This window comes from Electrophorus electricus, chromosome 14 (assembly GCF_041902795.1).
Source record: "Electrophorus electricus isolate QZ-2024a chromosome 14, ASM4190279v1, whole genome shotgun sequence".
In the NCBI taxonomy this organism is placed as follows: Eukaryota; Metazoa; Chordata; class Actinopteri; order Gymnotiformes; family Gymnotidae; genus Electrophorus; species Electrophorus electricus.
The window spans coordinates 20,487,504-20,508,314 of record NC_137510.1 but is presented as its reverse complement, the minus strand read 5'-3'; the positions used below and the strand labels follow the sequence as shown (position 1 = coordinate 20,508,314).

General features: G+C 38.5%; 4 protein-coding genes across 9 annotated transcripts; 1 reads left to right on the top strand and 3 right to left on the bottom strand.

Annotated features, from left to right (window-relative positions):
* Positions 1 to 153: 153 nt before the first annotated feature.
* isg20l2 (interferon stimulated exonuclease gene 20-like 2) lies at positions 154 to 3,942 on the bottom strand. The gene is made up of 4 exons (XM_027029354.3): positions 3,808 to 3,942; positions 2,098 to 2,934; positions 1,782 to 1,982; positions 154 to 1,448 (listed from the first exon to the last, which is right to left on the bottom strand). Exons 2-4 carry the CDS (start codon positions 2,758 to 2,760, stop codon positions 1,338 to 1,340), a joined length of 975 nt encoding a protein of 324 aa, XP_026885155.2. The 5' UTR covers positions 2,761 to 2,934; positions 3,808 to 3,942; the 3' UTR covers positions 154 to 1,337.
* Positions 3,943 to 3,955: 13 nt separating this feature from the next.
* mettl25b (methyltransferase like 25B) lies at positions 3,956 to 7,934 on the top strand. 3 transcript variants are annotated; one of them, XM_027029352.2, is made up of 8 exons: positions 3,956 to 4,240; positions 4,395 to 4,513; positions 4,694 to 4,913; positions 5,081 to 5,143; positions 5,253 to 5,387; positions 5,538 to 6,481; positions 6,714 to 6,898; positions 7,232 to 7,934. In XM_027029352.2, exons 1-8 carry the CDS (start codon positions 4,139 to 4,141, stop codon positions 7,327 to 7,329), a joined length of 1,866 nt encoding a protein of 621 aa, XP_026885153.2. In that variant the 5' UTR covers positions 3,956 to 4,138; the 3' UTR covers positions 7,330 to 7,934. The 3 variants fall into 3 exon arrangements, with proteins under 3 accessions (XP_026885153.2, XP_026885154.2, XP_081552870.1); XM_027029353.3 differs by having other exon boundaries at positions 4,074 to 4,192; XM_081696744.1 differs by lacking the exon at positions 3,956 to 4,240 and having other exon boundaries at positions 4,247 to 4,513.
* A 117-nt stretch (positions 7,935 to 8,051) lies between these two features.
* s100a1 (S100 calcium binding protein A1) lies at positions 8,052 to 9,459 on the bottom strand. The gene is made up of 3 exons (XM_027029355.3): positions 9,302 to 9,459; positions 8,285 to 8,443; positions 8,052 to 8,201 (listed from the first exon to the last, which is right to left on the bottom strand). The coding sequence occupies exons 2-3, from the start codon at positions 8,423 to 8,425 to the stop codon at positions 8,052 to 8,054; spliced, it is 291 nt and encodes a 96-aa protein (XP_026885156.1). The 5' UTR covers positions 8,426 to 8,443; positions 9,302 to 9,459.
* A 1,113-nt stretch (positions 9,460 to 10,572) lies between these two features.
* tlr18 (toll-like receptor 18) lies at positions 10,573 to 19,574 on the bottom strand. 4 transcript variants are annotated; one of them, XM_035530807.2, is made up of 5 exons: positions 19,355 to 19,574; positions 16,318 to 16,416; positions 14,944 to 15,920; positions 13,651 to 14,827; positions 10,573 to 13,397 (listed from the first exon to the last, which is right to left on the bottom strand). In XM_035530807.2, the coding sequence occupies exons 3-5, from the start codon at positions 15,912 to 15,914 to the stop codon at positions 12,975 to 12,977; spliced, it is 2,571 nt and encodes an 856-aa protein (XP_035386700.2). In that variant the 5' UTR covers positions 15,915 to 15,920; positions 16,318 to 16,416; positions 19,355 to 19,574; the 3' UTR covers positions 10,573 to 12,974. The 4 variants fall into 4 exon arrangements, with proteins under 4 accessions (XP_035386700.2, XP_081552867.1, XP_081552868.1 ...); XM_081696740.1 differs by having other exon boundaries at positions 13,231 to 13,362; XM_081696741.1 differs by lacking the exons at positions 16,318 to 16,416; positions 19,355 to 19,574 and having other exon boundaries at positions 14,944 to 15,008; positions 15,110 to 15,299.
* Between the last annotated feature and the right edge of the window lie 1,237 nt (positions 19,575 to 20,811).

The window sequence follows — 20,811 nt, the reverse complement described above, 5'->3', positions numbered from 1 at the left end:
ATAGATACATGTAACCAGGACTGCAGCTATGCTCAGCAATCCAAACCACGACCAGGAAACTATGAACTCACACTGAACAGCATCCAGCTTTGGCATACCACGTCTGCAGTTCGGTTAGTCCTTGCCATTTAGGATAGCTCAACCAACTTTCCATTTCTAAAATCAACTTTTTTTAATAAAAAAACAAAATAGGATAATCTTAAGAAAACAGTGAAGAGTACACAAACCAATTATTTTCAGAAGTAACTATGACGAATGAGAATTCACTATTTGGTGCTGAAAAGTGTTAAAACATTTTCTGACCACATTTACCGGTCACCATCTGAAAATCACACCAGCTGTGATTCTTTCACAAGCTGACTCAGACAAGTCAGATGTCCAACTGTGCATAGGAGTCCAGGAACAAGGCTAAAGGAATTTCTTTACTAAAATATATCATGCAAGGTGTTCCTGATGCATTAAGCATACTGTACCTAACCGGCTTGGATCCATGAAATTACAATAATGTTTGATGAACAGAATTTGAGAGTGAACGGCTTGACTGAAAAAAAATCTTTCAGTGATGATCTGGGAGGGTGGCAGTTAATTGAGCACTTGCAATGAAAAATCATACATGTTCATTTACTGTTTTTCTGCATTCTACAAAATAAAAGCAATAATATAAAGCATTATTTCAAGTTTTATTTGTAAATGCCCGCATTAATGAAGTCTATAAAGCATTTAGCATTTTACTGTAATTTAATGTAAAAGTTGTAAAAAATCAAAAAATAAAATAACTGATTATACAAAAAGGGGAAATTACTGATATGTTTTTTGTTGCAAGGGCTCAATTATTAATGCTGTGGTGCAGGATTCATGACATCAGAACAATGATGAACATAACTGGAAGGGTGGCAGAATTTCTCAGATGTGTTTTCACCCTGCTATCCACAGCAGAGAGAGAGCGCAAGCGAGAGCGAGAGAGAGAGAGAGAGAGAGAGAGAGAGAGAGAGAGAGAGAGTGTATGACTTCTGTGGCCATTCTAATTAAATATTTTAATCTTTTGAATTTCAGTTGACCTGGAATTCAAGAATCACCGAAACTGAAATCGTAATTAGACTACTAACAGCTTGGACTAAGAGCAGAGTTTACTGCTTTAAACTGATAATCTGGAACGAGAACACAGCATGAGTTTTTTTACATCAGCTGCTAAAGTCTCATTAACTGTGCCCCCTTGTGGTATAGAAAAATGATTGTTCATGCCTATATGAGAGGACAGTGAAAAAGGTATGGTTTAAAAGAAACAATGTTTGCCTCACTAAATAAAAAACTGGCATCATCCAGGATGTTTTCTTTCTCTAGGAACCAGGTTTAGAGGCCAAAATCCTCTCCCACTCCACCTGAACTACTTTATAAAGCTCCATTGTGGCTTTAGCATCTTCAACTGATGAGTGGCCTTTCTTTTCCACCTGAGGAGACAATAATGGGTTTGAGTGAAGCTGTTCTAGCCTATAATATAAGAGTACTAAGATAGGTACATTCAATGAAAGTCTATGCCCAAATGAAGTGAGGAGGATGACAGCATCTATCCTTCCTGAAAAGCAAACTAAATTACCTCCCCTTGAATTAATGCAGGTAAAAAATTTTTAAATATAGCACTGAAGTAAAAAATTAATCTACAAAATCTAGTTGCCTCTCCATTAGCAGAGGAGAGGAAATAACTGTGCACCATGCAACTGATGTAAACATGCCCACAAATATCCAATATGAAATCTCAGGCTTATGCTATTTCATGAATATACCTGTATATCCTTGTTGAAGAGAATCTTTGTGAGTTTCTTCAGGGAAGCAACTTGCTTCTCAGGCAGTCCAGCTTTCCGATTCAGGATCGGAATACGCGACGTGTCTCGTATAAGGAAAGCAGGATGGGAATAGTGCAAAACCTTCAAGTCATTCTGGATGGCATGACCCACAACCACATTCCCTGAGAGAATCTTTAAAATCTATGGGCAGAGGGATTAGGGGTATTGCAATAAGTTTTCTGGCAGTGAAGATAACATAAAAAAATGCACAAAATTTTGACGATATTCAAAACACCATAATGGTATACTTCCTTACTTCTCTCTGGGCTTGTCTGAAGGGTGTCGCATTGCGGAGATCTTGCCATCTTACCCCACTCCAGCGGGTACGAAAATCTGTGACAGCATTAACAGGCTTGATGAACTTGTCATAAATGACATCCCCATCATAGGAGACTATGCTACAACGGGCCAGCTCACTGCAATGGCCTTTGGGCCCTGTGCCTACCATCTCACAGTCAAGGGCTATATATTTCAGTGGGTTGCCTGCAGATGTTGCCTGCAGATGTAGCCACTCTGCTACATCTGCTGAAGAGGACTGTCTTTGAGATTCAGAACTTGAAGGCACTGTGGATTCCTTGACAGTCCGTGAAACAGAGTTTTCATGTTGGGCTTGGGGATAACTGCAGGGATTTGTGGACAATTCTTCCTGAGAGGTAGAGGATTTGTGGTACCCAGCACAAGTTTGAGAATCCTTCTTTTGCTTGTTTTTCTCATGCCACTGCTTGTTTCTATATGCCCCTTTTTGACAGTTATTTGCATTTTGCTTTTTTTTTAGTAGCCCCTTTTGCTCCAGTAAGTTCCTCTTCCTAATAAATCTTTTGTATTTGGCTTTATCTTTGCCTTTCTGTTGGCTCTCATCATAGTTGGGTGCATTAAAGGTCAAGTTCAATGTAATTCCTGACATACTTAATGTGAACATGTGTACCTGAGAAATAACTGCAAATACATTAAAAGACTATCTTCTTCAGATGCTAATACTTGTTAAAATGTAGCCTGATTGTCCAGTTCCCCAAATGCATAGAAGAACGATCAAGTTCAGTGGAACTATTAACACCTGGGAAGTAGTTCCATTCATATCAATGTGATGTCCATCCTGAGAAGAAAAGGGTTGCAACATTGTTAAGATTTTATTAACTGTACTATTGTTATTATATTAAAATGGGATATGTAAGAGTTACACCATTATAACAAATAGAAAGGAATCATTGAAATTGAGTCCTATGTGAAGAGCTAGATTCTGTATTTTGATATGTAATCATAATACATACATAAATGATACTTCTGTTGTCAAAACAGACAACCCTATTAAAGCTATAATTTTGCCATTTTATAGCAGCTATATGCTATCCTACGCGCAAAACAGCGCATGTCCTTTCACAAGCATTTTACCGGAGGAATTCGATTATCTCCAACATATAATGGCAATAAGAATAGTTTGTCAAATTCAGTGTATTAACAGTATCCTAGCTACTACTTAGCTACTTAATATCTTACACAAATGCCAAGAGTCATAGTTAGTTAGTTCCAAACATGTATGAAGAATTTATAAGTTTATGACCAATAACATTTCACATCTAGACAAAAATAAAAAAAATGGCATTTTTGTCGTGTACTTTATGGTTAACTAGCAATACAACACTGGCTAAAGGTAGGAGGACTAACAAAGGTAGTATGAGACAGACTAAAATATCTGGACAACTACGGTGTTGTCGATCTCGTTGGCTAGCTAGACCTCGTTATAGTATTGCAGCTAGGTTGTTAACATGAACGAGCTGCTGACATAGCTAGTTAGCCAGCTAACCTTTGTTTACGTTCAGATAGCAACCAAAACAAGTACTAAGTTAGCTAACTTAGCTAACGCTAACTTAGCTAGGAACGCTAGTTAATCAGCTGCCGCTTGCTAGCTAGCTCCGTAAAACATCGTCTCAGTGTGTGTCCTCATAACGGATTTAAGTGGACATCTTACCTTTTATCGACGTCATCTGAAAATACAAACATTAAAATAAAGGTATGCATAAAATTACATTCACAATCGTTAATTTCCAATGAGCAGAATACACACGTGGGTGCTCTACGCGATCTTCCGGGTTTAAGGGCAACTTCCTACAGTCTGCCGTTTTCTCCAGTCTGGCTAGGGTTAGCTTAGCTAGTGAATAGGTTTGCAGCATTCACATACAGTAAGAATTTAGCTAACAATAAAGTGGCCTGTCATGTCGCTGGAAAGCGAACCTAGTTAATTTTAGCACCTAAGTTATGAGTAAATTCGCTGTCGTTACGGCCACCGGGGTACTGGAAATATGTTTTTTGCTCCCCTTTCTGAACAGGAGCAGAAGGATTTGGCGAAGAGTCTGGTATTACTCCTGTCCAAATATAAATACATATCCGACTCATACATAATTGTAATTATCAGTTTATTTTTCCTCTCATACCAGTTTTGTCATGTTCAAACGTTGGTTCTGTTTTCTTTCGCTGAACAGGTTAGCTAGCTATTACGAGTTAAACCTGAGAGTAACGTTACTAAGCTGTAATATTTGGTTGACTTTCACTTCCCAGGAGTTTTTCAGTGAGAATCTGTGGGAGACGCTGCCAGTTGGATGGCAGAAAGCTTTGGGTGATCTGTCGCCACCTCAGATTGCACAGCTGCTACTGGACAGGGATGCTAAAAAGAGAATGTAAGCATAACCAATTAAGTTCCCAATACCAGGTCATTTGTACCCTCACACACACAGGCAATCTCTTTTCAAAACGTTATTGGTTTAACTTTATAAAGGCATGTGATACTCACCAACAATTCCATCTCTGGTTAAGATGTAACTGTGTTTTATTTACACTTGGGGCATTTATTTTTTCAGTTACCCCTCTGTGTGGCCTCTCTCGTTACTTGCACTCCGAGCCACTTCTCATGCACTAGTGTTTCCACGAATGCCCCCAGGCCATCGGGCACCAGACCATGTGGCCCCAGTGAAACCAGAGGAGTTCCTTTCAAACAGCAGTCAGAGTTCTCTACTTGGTCACATCTTTCGCAAACATGTAAAACCCAAGAAACAACATGAGATCCGTAAGCTTGGACTGGTGAGGACATTTATGCAGCACAGTAGCAATAAAAGCTGTAATATGTAATTTAAAATGACTTTGACCAGCAGATGTCAGTGAGTTTCTATTTTTATTTATTCACTATAGAATAACCATAAACTTTTACAATTTCTTCCACTTTATTCACTTTTTTCACTCTATTTCAGATGGTTAAGCAGCTGTGTGACCAGACTCACTGTAGCAGTGTGGTTGATGTTGGATCTGGTCAGGTAAATTTAGTGTTACATTCCAGTTGATGCAGAATCCTTTATTGGTTTTAAGTGGTTTTAAACCTATAACAAATTTTAACACTAACAAGCACTAACTTATTCATGGTAGGGCCACCTGACCCGCTTTTTGTCGTTTGGCCTTGGACTGGATGTTACTGGCATTGAGGCTGACACAAACCTTGTTTCCATGGCTTCTATATTTGATCAACAGCTCTTGTCAACACTAGCCAAGGAGAGACAGAAGGTATTGTTCATTATTATGTTATTACATTGTGTTTAGTTACAGTTTATTCCAACATTCCCGAGGAAATGAATTGTGAACAATGATGAATAATGTTTAACTGTTTAAATACATGTCCACCGTCACTGAGTTTCAGTGTTTTTACTTTTTCAGTCAGGCACATCTCGGCTCCCTCACGTAGCACCTGGTCCTGCACCTCGGCATGTAGTTGGCTGGGTCAGCCCCAGAGCCACGTGGCAGGTCTTCCTTCAGCAGCTGGGGAGGAGGGAGAAAGACAGTGAGAGTTACCCAGCAGGACCATGTCAAAAGAGACAGAGGGTGTTGGTTTCTGGGCAGGAATGTGAACTTGAAAAAGATATTGATCATGGAAGCCAGCACTTCTGCACAGAGGAATGCAGCTTTGTAGCTTGTGCTACAGAGCAACCAGCTGCAACTGTTCTTCAGCAGTGTGATGCAGGAAACTCATCTCAGTCAAACATTGTGATAACACAACCTCAGCTTCCTAATGCATTTGTTTTAAACCACCCATATAAGGTGGATAATGGGAACACTATGAAAGAGTCACCAGTGGGTGAAATACCTAGTGCTGGCACAAGACAGGATTCTGCCATACATCCTAATAGCTCCTTTGGTATTAAAGAAGCCAGTAGCTCAAATTTTGTCCTAACTGGGCTTCATGCTTGTGGAGATCTTAGTGCTACTCTTCTACGCCATTTTGCTAATTGCCCCTACATTCAAGGAATCACCTCTGTAGCATGTTGCTATATGAAGATCACTACCATGGAAAATCCCATGCCTCCTGGAGTCATGTCCCCTCCTCTGTTTGACCACCCAAAAGAGGAATCACTGTCAGAATATGGCTACCCAATGAGTGAATGGGTGAGAGGGTTGCCTAGACATCAGCTGTCCTATAAGGCAAGAGAAGGGGCATGCCATGCACTTGAGGACTATCTTCATAGACTGAGAGAGGAGAGTGGCTTGCTGAAAACACACTGCTACAGAGCAGCACTGGAGAGCATCATCAGAGCAGAGAAGCCTCACCTACGCAGGGCCAGCATCCAGACCATAAAAAAAGCCCATATGCTGTCATTTGCAGAGTCAGTATCATTACCAGCATAACCATTAGTTATGCCTTACTATCTTACTAGGGCACATAAAGTCTTGATTTGGGATTAAAAGGGTTTTAGTTTTAAGTAAGCCTTGATTATTTACTCTTACCATGTGCCTTTAGTACTGAACCGTGTTAAATTGCCCATAGTGTTTATTGTCTTAGTTTTTCTTTCTGTGAGGCACCAGCACAGTCATTTTTTTTTCCTCTTGATTATGTAGGTATGCCCGTCTGGGACTGCCCCGTGTGGGCCTGCCAGGTGACCTGCCCATCGATCCTGTTCATGTAGGAACCATGCTGAAGCAACAGGACAGAGTGATAGTGTTCTTCAGCCTAGCTCTGCTGCTGGCACCAGTGGTAGAGACCCTGTTGCTGCTGGACAGAATGTTGTTTTTGCAAGAAAGAGGTTAGTGGTTAAGACTACCAGAGGCGGTTATTCATAAGCCAAGTGCTTAGGTTTAATGCGGAGATGCCGGGTGGCAAAATTCTGCAGTTTGGTGATTCCATTGCCTTAACCCCTCCTTTAAAGTAATGTACAGATGGAAATACTTCAATATTTTGAATTTTAAATTATCTAAAACTTAGAATTGTAATAATTCTACACCCATCATGTTTTGTCAGTTGTAAAGATCATAGTCCTGATCATTTAAAGTGTGTTTTCTTCACTTAATTTTGGGGGCCACATTAGTTTGCACTATGCTAGATGCAGAATAAACTAACACGTTGATGTCATCCTTAGGTTTTCAGAGCCAGTTGGCACCTCTGTTTGATCCAGCCCTGTCACCCCGAAACCTTGTGTTGGTGGCAGTGAAAAAGGCAGATGAAGAGGCTTGTTAATCCAAGAATGGTCACCTGCAGTTTGTTGCCTCGGGATTTTAATCTGTTTAAACAAAATTCTCCGACCTGCTTATTGCATCATGAAAATGAAATTAATTAATCAGTTTGTGCAAAAAGAAACTCTCCTTAGTAGAGCATTTTTCCTGGCTGTTGTGTACTGCCTAGGAAAAATTACCAGTGAAGGAGATACATTCTTTAGACTGCACCTACATTTAATCTGTGTGAAATGATCGCGAACACTCTCTATTTTATGAGTGCACTGACATGGCTCCTGTACTACTGCAATTTATCTGAATTGCATGTGGTGTGTATAGCTATTTTTCCCCCCTCTCTTTTTAAATATCATCATCATGTGTTTCTCTGTGACCATTGTCTTAAATATGCATGAACATACTTTCAGCCATAACATTTCAGAGTAGACACATTTGGGCAGGAAATAGTGAATAAGAAAACTGAAAGACATTCTTGGTTCATAATACTTTTGTGCTTTTTTTTTTTTTTTTTTTTTTTCTTTGCTACATTTAAAACAAGTTCAAGGTGAGAAATGTTCAAGGTGACAAAAGTGTAGTGTTTTAATGGAAGATGCAGTAAAAGTGAACTTAACATTTTTAGCATTTTAATGTCAGCACAGCTACATTCTCACCATTTTCAGACAGGTTATCAAAAAATGTCACCATTAATGAGCTACTGTAACAATTTGAAAGAGAACCTGAAGCGACATGCTAGTTTTTCATACTCTCAACAAAGAATTCGTTACATGCCACAGTAAGGGCTGCCACTAGCACCACAAACTCCTGGAAGTCCACCTCTCCATCTCTGTTCTCATCCAGATCAGCCATTATCTTCTCCACAACCAATGGATCTTTGCTTGCCTACAATAAGAGTGCACAAGGCAGTCAGACCAACATATGCACACATTTAGAACGCTTATTGAAGCCATGAGAAATAAACTCACTGCTAAGAAGTCACCCAGTTCTCCCTGCAGTAGACACTTCAGCTCAGCTTTACTCAGCTTGTATTTGTCCCCCTCTCTGGAAGAGTATTTATGGAACACCTTTATAAGGCCTTCCATTGCATTTTCCAACTGAGAAACCATGTTTTATGCAGGCTTAACCTGTGTAGAACAAAAACCAAGAACCAAAGTCAAGCATGCATTTTCAAATGAACATTGAATTATTCAATGGGTTGTTTGTCACAGCAACAAACCCATTATTGTTAGTGGCAAGGCAAATTCATACCGTTTGGCATTTTAACGGTCACAATGATTCTCAACGTCTAACACACTACTTCTCCCCCAACCTGCTCTTCCCATTACTAAAACTTGCTGATTACACAGCTCACACAGGCCAATTTCACACACTTTTTAAGGAGAGATCTGGTGTCTCGATTGACCCCAGCAGACTGTCAGCATTCAGTGGAGACAGGCACACATCAAATATTTAACAGCCTTTTGTCTGTAGCTTAAGGGGTTGCAAAAGAGCATCTTCATTAAGCCATTTCCAGCATATGACTGTCCTATTCCAGGAACTAATAAAGAGACCAGAATTAAATCAGGTCAAGTCTTGTTCTGTTATCAGAGGCAGTCACCCAAATGTAGGTTAACTAACAGATTTCAGTGATGTCACAAATATTTAACCTTAAAATGCCACCACATTTTTAATTGGAGTGAAAATATTGTTCACCCCACTGCAAGATATTTCAAGTCATTAGAAGCTATAAACCGACACTTATTTTACTTTGGAAATTCTCATTCATGCATTTTGCTGTCCAATATAGGATACACAATATCGTTCACAAATACTCAATAGCATTGCATAGCTCAGTCATCGATCACCAAACTGCCATTCTATGAACAGCGTTAATAAAAATCCTAAAAGTCCTTACCAAACACCTAAATTAATATCGCACAAATTAATTAATTAGTCTCATTTTATTCTACGTCTCACAAACTACAGCTGATCATTTCACCTACCTGAACTGTGAAATTAATGATCTTTTTCAGAAAGTGGAAGCAGGAATTGACACCTGGGAAAATTGTCTCCACTTTCTACCATTCCAAATGGCGACGACTCACGTGTGCAATTAGGTTGTAGGCTGTGGCCAGTCCGCCAATCCAATCGCATCAAACTAAGGACATGCTACGTTGTCTTAATCGTCTTGAAAACACGTTCTTCGTGTTCCCCTGATTAAGCAGCGACACTAAACATTACATGAGATTTTTTTATTTAACATTTCAAATACTGAAACCGAAACGACTCTATAAAGTTATTTCATACGGTTTAGTAAAGCACACGACATGGTGCATGCAATGGGCAAATACGCAAAGCGGCAGATTTCCTAAGTGATGCGTTTCAGATATTTCTACAATCGGTCCATCTGCAGTTATAGTGCACACTTTTAATTGGCTACTTTGTTAATCTATAATGCAGCTATATAGCTTAAAAACTAACCACAACAGTACAACTTCGACTTTAAATGTCAGGAAAAGTTGGATCTAACATTGCGTTGCCTGTCGAGGGAGGTCAGGGCACTAAATTTCTATGCACCGTATTGAAAGAACATATTTGAAATACAGAAGCAGAAAGTACACAGTTTTAACGAGTCCCTTATTATAAATCATTTATCAACATAACTATAATAACTCACAGTACTTTTACCTTTAAGTACATTTAAAAAAACACTACAACTTTCATTGAAGTAATGTCAACGAGTGTATCTTTACTTTCACTTCATTATTCTCTGTCCACCACTGCAAACACTTCTTCAGGCATGCTTTATTCCAGCTCTCCTTATTGAAATCCAAACCATATATTGACCCATATATGCTATATCATTTAGGTAAACATTATAGAGTTTAGCCTATATACATTCATAGAACAACTTTGAAGACACTACATTTTGTACTTGGTTGTTATAGTTTATTAAATGATTTTGTCAGTGGGCCTACTAAATAAGCATTGTCATCAAAAAAAAAAATTTTTAAATTTGACATTTTAAACATTTGAGGCTTTATTTTACTTTTCAAAATGCAGCTGTATGGTTTTAAGCATAACTTTCTAGCTTTACAAGCTTTGTGTATAGGATATTCTTGTGTTGTTATTTTTGTCATAGGTAGTTGAGCCATATTACCATTTTTGTTATACTGTTACTGTTAAGTTGTCATTTAGTACATCAAAATAAGGCAATTGCAGAATATACACAGAATAACTGTGATGCAAAAATTTAGCCTTCTACAGCTACCTGGATAGTTAGCTAGCTATCAAAATAATGAATAATCCCAGACCTTTTTTTCTTCACAAACACATCATTTCACTTAGTCAGAAACCTCATACAAAGGTTGCTGTAAATGTTCTTATGTGGTTCATCGACAAGCTTTGGATTAAGATTACTTTCAGTTAGTATCCAGCCATGATCTCTCAGATATCTGTACCCAAATAGGTCATTAACAAGATAAGTCCCTTCACAACACTCGAAAAGATTGATGAAACATTCAGTGCACAGTTAGTTGCTGTAAGTGTGGAACACAGAAAAACGATGTACAAAGCTCAGTTTGTGTAGAGAACATCTTTAAACAGTAGTGAATATACAACTGCGAACTCCTTGCACTGTTCAGGGGTGTGTGTCCACAAAAATAATACTGCTAATGTGAGTGGAGTCATAAAAGAATTACTGCAAAAAAATGTGCATCAAGGGAAGAAAAGAATTCAGGTGTTTACAATGTTATCACTTGTTTTATGGTGACAAAAAAACAAACAAAAAAAACATCTTAAATTGACTCCATGGATGTTTTTGATCATAAAGGAAAAAAGGAAAAAAAGTAAAGGAAATACAATATTTAGAATAATGTAATATTAAGTGTTAAATATGCCTCAGTTCAGCAGTTGCCTTTTAGACTTGCATGTATAGTGTTCCAGGATAAATGCAAGAAAATGTGAAATGGTGCCATCTACTGTAGTAAACACAGAATCTTTTTAATGAAAATTCTTTATGTCACATAGATAAGGAAGAGGTCAAATTGAAGGAGAGCAATTTAAATATAAACAGATGACCTCTCTCTCTCTCTCTCTCTCTCTCTCTCTCTCTCTCTCTCTCTCTCATACAAAGGCAGTTCTCTCTACTGGGCTTTAATTTAGTTCAAAATAGTGTAAAATAAAGCATGTGGAAAATAAAATATATGTATTCCTTTTGCTGAAATTTAGTTAGTTGATTAGTTAGTTGATTGCAACAAAAATAACCGCCTAATTTCACATTTGATATTAAACTGATAATACTAAATTAAACAAATAAAAAAGTAATTTTAAAATAGTTTGCTGCTTTACATACTTAACATATGATTTGCTGATTGACTGTCAAGAGTTGTTTCTGTTAAATTGATTTTTAAAGTGGACATGTGTTATTCTTAATGTGAGATTCTCAATTATTAAGATGGCAGTCCTAAACACAATCAATCAGGCTGTCATTTCTAAAATTTGTGCTGTGTGCTAATAATGAGCACGGACTGAGAAACTAGGTACTCAGCTTGCTTGGAAAGGTATTTGCACCTGCAACCAAGAAAATAATTATTGTAGACAGTCTGGTATACAGTTATGAGAAGAGAAAAAGTTAGTAATCCCTTGGAAATGATCTGGATTTTTGCAAAAATTTGATCTGTGCTAAAATGTGATATGATCTATGAAGTCATTTTAATATTAAATCATAAATTATAATAACAGTCATCAATCATATTTAACAAACCAGCTATACAACATTTTACAGTGACCCACCTTCTAAACAATATATGTCACTCAGGGAAAAAGTATGTAATTCATAGCTAATCCTGTGCCATAATCTGAAGAAGAGTTTAGTACATACGTACACACACAAAGATGAATTAAAACAATTTTATACAGAGGAATGAAATACCTGTTTACCACTGTGAGGACTGATAATTATCTATAGAAAGCATTAATGGCTTTTGCCAATAAACAAGGCAGCAATGCATTCTAAATATAAGGGTTCATATACTTTAGCCTTATGATAAATAGTTCTGTCTTAAACTACCATAAATTACTGCAAATTATCTGTTGGCTGTTTAGACCATTTATTAAAAAATCACATGGAACTGTAAAATGCTGGGTGCGTGATTTTTTTAAAATATAAAATAAGTAAATAATTGTGAGAAAAGGCTATATCTGGATTTCTTCATGAAGTGTCCTTAAAATATGATCCGATCATTCTTTATTCCGTGATAATTTGTGTTGGCAATAACCTCAGCCATTCAAATTGATAATAGAACTGATTCAGCCTGGAATAAGGATATAGAAATTTTGGGTGCCAGTGCTAGGATTAATAAAGTGATCTTTTTGTAAGGAAAAAAATGTTTCAGCATTGAAGATTAGTATGCAGCCACTGCCACTGTCAAAGCTTCTGATTATTTTTAGGCTTGAAGACCCAAGGGATTATCACAATTACTGTCTTCATCATGTAACTCTCACCAACTATGGCCGCCTGCCATACCAAGACACCGGGACAGTCTGTGTCTTATGTTACAGTGTACTGTGGTGTACATTCAGCATGACAAACTTGACCATTGTCCTTTATGTTTAGGCCTACTGTGTCATTGATGTCCTGAGACCACAGCCCTCTAAGCAGGTCTCTGGAAGATGTTAAACTTGCTCTGCAGCTGGACGTCTGATCATATCTCCCTGTTCCTTCACTTGTTTAGCATCCATGGGTCTTTGGTTCTCCTGGGGTAGCTCGGCAATGGACACACCACTCCCTCTGGAAAAACGGCTCCGATTGATGCCTGAGAACTCTTGCTTGAGATTCGGATTGCCCAGGACACTCTTCAGCTGGGCCCAGAAGAAGGCCTGCTGTTTGGGATGTTGAGGCCACTCCAGATAGGTTTTGGTACTCAGCATCTTTTTGAGTTTACAGTACTTGCTGGGCAGAGTGTCAGGATCAATGGGCTCCTTTACCACAAGGATGACATCACTAAAGGTCTTGCCAATGGCTCGTTGTTGGGCAAAGTAGAGTTCATAGTTACACCACTCACTGTTCACAAAATGGTGCGAAAGCACAAAGATAACCTTAAAAAAGAGCAAGATGTTAAATGTGCAAAATGGCCTAATAACCATAAATGATCTGCCAGTTTGCTAAATCTGGAAATCTGACACACAGATATGCTCCTATGGGGCTGTGATCATTTGATTGGCTTTCAGTGTAAGCACCCAAGTAAATTTCAAATTCTAAGACATAGTATTTGTCCTTCTAACCCATGTTGTGCCATTGAATAATTAGCTGTTTTCTTTCCTAATTTTACATTAATTTCATTATACATACCTTACAACTGTTTTCAATGTTCTGAATTATATTGTCGATGATCCATTTCCCTGGTGTGAAGTCTCTTTCATGAATGCAAATTCGGTACGGGGGCTGGCAGTTTTCTAAATATGACAGCAGCTGGTCCCTTACCCATTCTGCATCCGAGTGGCTGTAGGAAATGAAGGCATGAAAGCTGTACTCCACAGAAAGTCTTCCTCCTTCTTTATGAGCCCTATACTTGGCTCTGATGATTTGATATGTAGCTTTAGCATACCAGGGTACATTTAGGAAGTAGCACATTAGCATGACAAACAGCACAATGGATGCAGTGGTGACTACAGAGATAATGACAATGAGTCTTATATCACAAGCTACATGACCAGGAAAGTAGTGAGATATCATTGTATTGAGCAGGTTTTCTGGGTGGTAGCACTTGTAGTCCTCTGGCCAGTCTGTGATATTGACTTTGCCCTGGACGGTGGTCTCCTGTATGAAGACATGCAGCTCACAGGTGCAGTGGTAAGGGTTGTTACCTGCCCGTAGCTGCTCCAGAGTAGGCATTTCTTTAAAATAACTCATGCTAATAATTCCAAAGGAGTTTCCATCTAGAGATAGAGACTTTAAATTATAGCTTTTCCAACCAGAAGGAATGAATTTAATTTTGTTATTACTGAGGTGGAGCTCCTTTAGATTGATGGCCTTGTTAAAGAAGTCCATGTCTAACTGGTCCAGATTACAGTAAGAGAGATCAAGATAGGATACAGTAATTGGGAGACATTTGAAGCTGTCAATAACCATATTGTTATGATTAGCAATGACCTTACTGATGTTCTGTTTCCAGTAGCAGATTCTGTTACCTTCCGTGCCTAGCTTGTTGTGACTAATATCGATTGTTCGCAGCTGTTTGAACTCCCCTGCCAGAGACGCAAAAGAACTGAGGCTGGTCAGCTGATTATTGCTGAGGTTAAAACTGTGAAGTGATTGTAGTATTTCATTGTAGTCACACTGCTGGTTGAAGAGATAGCTGTCCTTCAGCTGGTTGTTAGAGATATCAAGAATTTCAACACCTCTCATCTCCTGCCATGCATCACAGGGAACAGTGTTGAAGTTTACATTATGTATGCAGAGGTGACGGATCTTGTTGAACCATGTAAAGCGCCAGTCAAAGCGAAGGATGTCTGGGTTGCTGATGTCCCTGTTAAAACAAATACACAGGTGAAGAAGAGAGATCAGATTTTTATAATGTATTAATTATGCTTTGATATTAAAATGAATCCCTATTCATATTAATCACATAACTGTAATACTTACGAGAGAACCATTAGGTCCAATGCTAGATTTGTCACACTTGATTCCTGCTCACTATTTACAAAGGTCTGTGAGCGGGCAAAATCAATGAACAAGAGTTGCAGTACTTTAATTGGACTTTTTTGTAAATTAACAAGTGCCATTCTCAGAAGTTCTTCATTAAATTTACCTCGATAAAAGACCAGCTGCTGGGAATTAATATACTGTAAGCCATAAAAAAGATCCTCCTTGCCAGAGTAATACTTAAACTCAAAGAGATTACGAAAGCGAAGAACTTGAAATGTTTTGTTTGCAAGGTCTTTTAATATCATAGGGAGTGCGTGTGTTCTGTTATCTATTGCCACATCAAGCCACATATTTTTTGTTGTGATGTCCTTCAGATAACCTGTCTCATAAACATCCAGACTAGAACCAGTTTTAATGGCAAACTTCTCCAGAGACAAGTTCTGTAATGCATCAAGATCCCCATTTTTCAAGATACAGACCAGGGGACCACCTATGGAAAGTATTTTTAAATCCTTGAAATTCAAAAACACTCCACCCAGAGCTGTCACAGTGTAGAGATTGTTTGACATGTCCAAACTTTTCAACTTGCTGAGTGGTGAAAGGGCTTTCAATGGGATAGCAGTCAATGAGTTGTTGAAGATATTCAGATCTTCCAGTAGGGGATTTCCCTGAAAGGCTTCATCCTCAATCACAGATATATTGTTGAACTGAAGCCAGAGTGCCCGTAGGAGTGGTAGCCCAACAAAATCCCTGTTTCGGATGACCTGTATAAAGTTATAAGAAAGATCCACTTGCTCCAGAGAGGGAGGGAGATGCCCTACTGGTACATGTTCCAGATGCAGGCCTCGGCACTGTGCTGCACGCTGGTCAGTCGTTATCAGACAAGACTGTTCAGCTCGGACTGGTACGGTAAGGAGGGTGGCTTGGAAACCAAACACAAGCCTCAGCAAAGTAAACACACCTGCCATTTGGATCTGTGTAGAGATACATAACAGTATGAAGGGTTACGTGTATATTATCCTATACATATAAAATTAGCAAAATATCTATCTATACAATATATAAATGTCAGCCTTGTAAACAACCAAACAACATTAAGTTACTATCTTTCATAATGATAGCAAATTTTTATACAAGTTTCATTTTTTCTTTCGAATTGTCCTCACTCATGCCTTGTGCGTTTCACTTCAAAGGGAATATTTTAATTCCACATTATATTCCACATTTAAGTTCAAAATTTTCAGTCCACATGTCCAAAGCTGACACACCCATAACCATAACCACTGTTGCTGAAAACCTCTTTGACAGAATTATCCTTTATGCCCCATGAGCATTTTATCAGTTTGAGACATTAAAACAGTCTATACATACCTTACATATGTGGAATAAATTACACTTTTCAAACACTTGTGGAACACTCCTAAAAAATAACCTCTTCAAGGTTAGATGTCCAGGGCTGCAGCTAGAAACCTGTAGGTTTGAGAATATTTGAAGTCTGAGTTTTCTGAAAACTTCATAAAAACATTCTGACAAAAATGTCCCAAGATCACACATGACAAATATGTAACAAAATACCTGGGTGTGTTTCTCACAAATGACTGGATTTGCCCGAATACGATGACTGCATTGTCTAAGTTTTTCCATGATACTTTTTTGTAAGACTCTCTGCCCATACAACATTGTTAAAAGAACTTCAGAAGCGACAATAAGCTCATAATATATTTTTTTAATTATTTTTTAGCACAGGTTAACTGTCTCCTATAACTCTCCATTTATTTATTTTATGCTTATAATAGAGCATTCATTTTTGTGTATTTTGATTAAAGGTTTTGAGTGTAAAAAATATTTTTCAGAATAGAAATGAAATGGTAATTTCATATAAATAACAGTTCAAGGGTGGAACATAACACAATATAATTATTTATAAGTGAATAAAATGCATCCAACATTTAACTCCACTACATTAACACTACATGTTTAGATTAGGGAAATTGAAAGAACAACTACCAATGATTTAATTTTAAGAATTAAGTAAAATTAAAGTAGTTGTTTTCTCACATATATGTCCCACAGATTACTTGGCATTGCCTTTCACTTCCATAAGAAGGTGGAACCCAATTACCCATTAAGGAACTAGGACCTCCTATCTGTAAATGTGTATAACTCTGGTTGGCCATTAACAAACTGGTCCCCAACTATCTGACCTAGAGAAAATGATTTATTAGTGTGATGGGTTTTAAATATGCTCTGGTCATAGTGAACAAATCATCCTTAGTTTTAAAACACTTGGCACATGTTCTCTCTGTTTAAGCAGCTGGAACATCTATTTAAGGAATGATCTGGAAAAGCTACATTTAATGAAAAAAAAATCATGAAGAGATAAGATTTGCAAGTCAGATTTTTTCCCCGTTTTTAAAAAAGAGATGATATTTTGTCATGGCACGACCCGGCCCCCCGACTCCTTCCTGTGTGCGTGTGTGTCCTTTGTCACGACCATATTGTGCTAACTGACCATCTTTGTAGCACTGGAGGGTAAGAAACGCCTGGCTCACGCGTTTGCCAACGTGCTGGACACATACCTTCGGCAGGGACACTGTAAATATGGGGGATGCAATGCTGACCTGCATCAGTAAGGACCTGGACAGGCTCCTCCAAGAAGAAGATGCAGGTGGAGCCCCATTAGAAGCCCCTCATAAAGTCCCAGAGATCCCCGCTAGCACCTCCCTCGACAGCCCTAAGAAGGAGGGAAGTGTCTCCCATTCCTTTGAAGAAGGAAAAGATGATGGACGGTATTCCTCCCGACCCCTCCTGTACAGCAGAGCCAGTAATTAAATAGGATTCGTTGTGTCTCTGCCCGAAGTGGAGCCTGTACTCCATATCGGCTCACTCTGTCCTTGCTTGGAGGAGGTAGAGTATCCGTGAGGGGTTAACGGAGGATCCAGGGGATTCTGGGTCGGACAATATGGTGGTTGACCTGCCCTCCATGGACCAAGATGATGAGAGCTATGCTGAGGGGCAGGAGTTTTACTGTGACTTGGTTGATAGTTGCCTGTCATCAAGGCATGGAGGAGCTTCCCCTAGAGGCTCTCTTGGATGTGAAGTCGGAGCATTCAGTGGACTCCTGCATGGAGGTGGAAGCCACACCTGTGCCTGAGTCTACAAAGGGTGCACACCACTCCAAAGCCTGTGCGATTCCTCATAGTCTCTAGGAAGGTGCAAGTGTCATCCAGTCATTGTCCTGGTCCCTGCTGTCCTCCCCTCTGTCCTGTCCGCGTTGGCCTGCGTCGGGTTGCTCGGCCCTCTGACCTCGCCATTCGGTATTGGTCTGGGGGCTGTGGCCCGATAGGCTGCGCACCGAGAGTTATGTCATCAGGGGGCGTCTGTCACAGCATGGCCCCCCTCTCCTAGACTCCTCCCAGTGTGTGCGTGTGTGTGTGTCCATTGTCACACCCCTACAGTATTAATTGACCATGTCACACCTGTTCATATTTATGTCCATTGTTAGGACAGGTGTTTAAACCCCTGTTGTTCTTTTGTCGGTGTTTGACCCCATGTATATCACACGTAACGCATTATGCGAGTGCTTCCTTGAGCTGCTGTTACCTACGTTGTTGCAGTTTAGTGTGTTTTGTTCTGCTCATTGTGTTTTTGGTTTTGGTTTTGTTTGTAATGTAAATAAACACCTCTTTGTTACAGAGACTTGCATCAGCATCCAACTTCCTTGTCATGTCTCGTTATAGATTTATAAGGTAATGATTATGTTTTAGAAAAAAGACCAGTTAACAAAATTCTATAGATAAATAAAAATATAAAAGTATATAAAAAAAAAATAAAAGCAACATGATTGACATATAAAGTCCTGATTTAATAAACCTTTAATCAGAATTCTCCCTTCAGTCTTTTTAGAGACTACCACCTTATGTAATATTTCCTGTAAAAAACATGGGCGGGAGGGGGGGGGGTTGGTTCTTTTTTTTTTTTACAAAGGTCATAATAAAATAATAAAAACATATTTGTATAGTTCAAAAGATGCAAATTTATAGATTAGGTATCCTAAGTATTGGCTAAAAAATGTTAACAAAAAAAAAAAAAAAAAGCTTTATATATAATTTAACTCATAAGCGTATGGTTTTTACCATCCTGCATATAATGGAGGATGTTTGCCTCTATTTAAAGATAAAGCGTCTTTGTTGAATTTTGCCTCTATTCCATATATCATCTTAGACAGTTTTGGGGATAATCAATAAACAAACTCCTCCATAACACATTCGACAGTGCGTTAATTAGAACCTCATGAAATCAACAACTGAAAATTTTCCACACACGCAACCATGTACGACTAACTGCGAGCATCATTACCATCGGACAGTAAAGTCTGTTCATTTAGAAAACGAAGTTATTTCCTTACCTGACGTTAAATTCTGATAGCCATTTGTCCGCGTTGTAGCATCATGAGAAAAGCTTAAAACGTTCACTTGAGTTATAGCTTTGTTTAATAGATTGTATTTTATTACACACTTGTCTAGTCGTTTTGAGAGGCTGTTTAACAGACTGGTGAACTGAGGAGAAGCAATGATACAACACATGAAAAACAGACACGCGACACTTAGGCTTAGGTTTGTCTCGTCTTTGACAATTATTGTGGAATGTGTTCGTTGAAGAATGTCACACTTGCGACCAATAGTGGCAGTCAATAATTTAGCTATTTCGTAGTACCTACACTGTGCATGTATGCGCTGTATGTGCGCGGTTTTGAATATCACTGTTATTTTAACGTGAGCGCGCAGCAGTGTTATGTTGTTTTGGTGGATTCCAGTAAAAGTGTTCACTTGTTAGGCGGGTTGCTTGTGTATGCTCTTTTCGTGGTCTTGGTAATATACACAGTAGTAAATGTTTATTATTAGCTTAGCCAAGAGGTGGCTAATAACGGCTTTCGATACATTTACTCAGTTACATGTAATTATGTAAAGTTTTAATAAATGTATACTTTTTTTGCATTTTAAAATAACAAAGCATATGGCTTACTAAATTCACATGCTGGTACTAATTCTTTTTTAGTTTTCAGTTCATTTTGGTCTGTAACAGCCTTACTTTTAGTTATTCCTCTCACTTTTGAGCTTTACTAGTTGATTTCTCACTAACTATATTACAAGAACAAGAATAACAACTAACCAACTTCAGCTTCTATGGTGACAAATACGATTTGTACTAAAAATGTACATTCCATCTACGTATAGAGAACTATACGTATTCTTTAACCTGGTTTATACGTACGTATTCATGTCATTTCTTTCATGACTTCAGTGAAATAGCAAACATTGCATGCACTGAAGTATCGATTTAGCCTACTCTAATCACGTTTATACATTATAGTCATTATAATCATGGTGATAGGCACTTCCTTTTGCCTTGTGGGTTGACTGGACCTTGAACATTGTTTTTTCTGCATTTTTCCCAGATGACTAAACAAGTGGGTTTTTTTTAGGCAGTTCATATTTTCCGTACTTCAACAAGGTTTGACTAAAGTAAATTTGAAAATGGAATCTTCAGTATTTGCACTTGGGCATAGTTTTTGAGAAAATTCTCACTGGAATTTGGCATTGTTGAAATCAAGTGATTGAAATAGCCTTGAAGACCATCTTTGTTCTAGATAGGGAAAACATTGCAAATATCCTCCTTTTTCCAAAGCTAATAACAGGTGGCACAGTGGCTTGGTGGTTATCGTGTTTACCTTGCAGCCCTTGGGTCTTGAGTTCAAGTCCTTATCTGGGTGGAGGTTTCCATGTTCTCTCTGTTTGGGTTTCCTCCCACAGTCCAAAAAACATGGAGGTTATGTTGATTGGATACTCTAAATTGTTTAGTTTA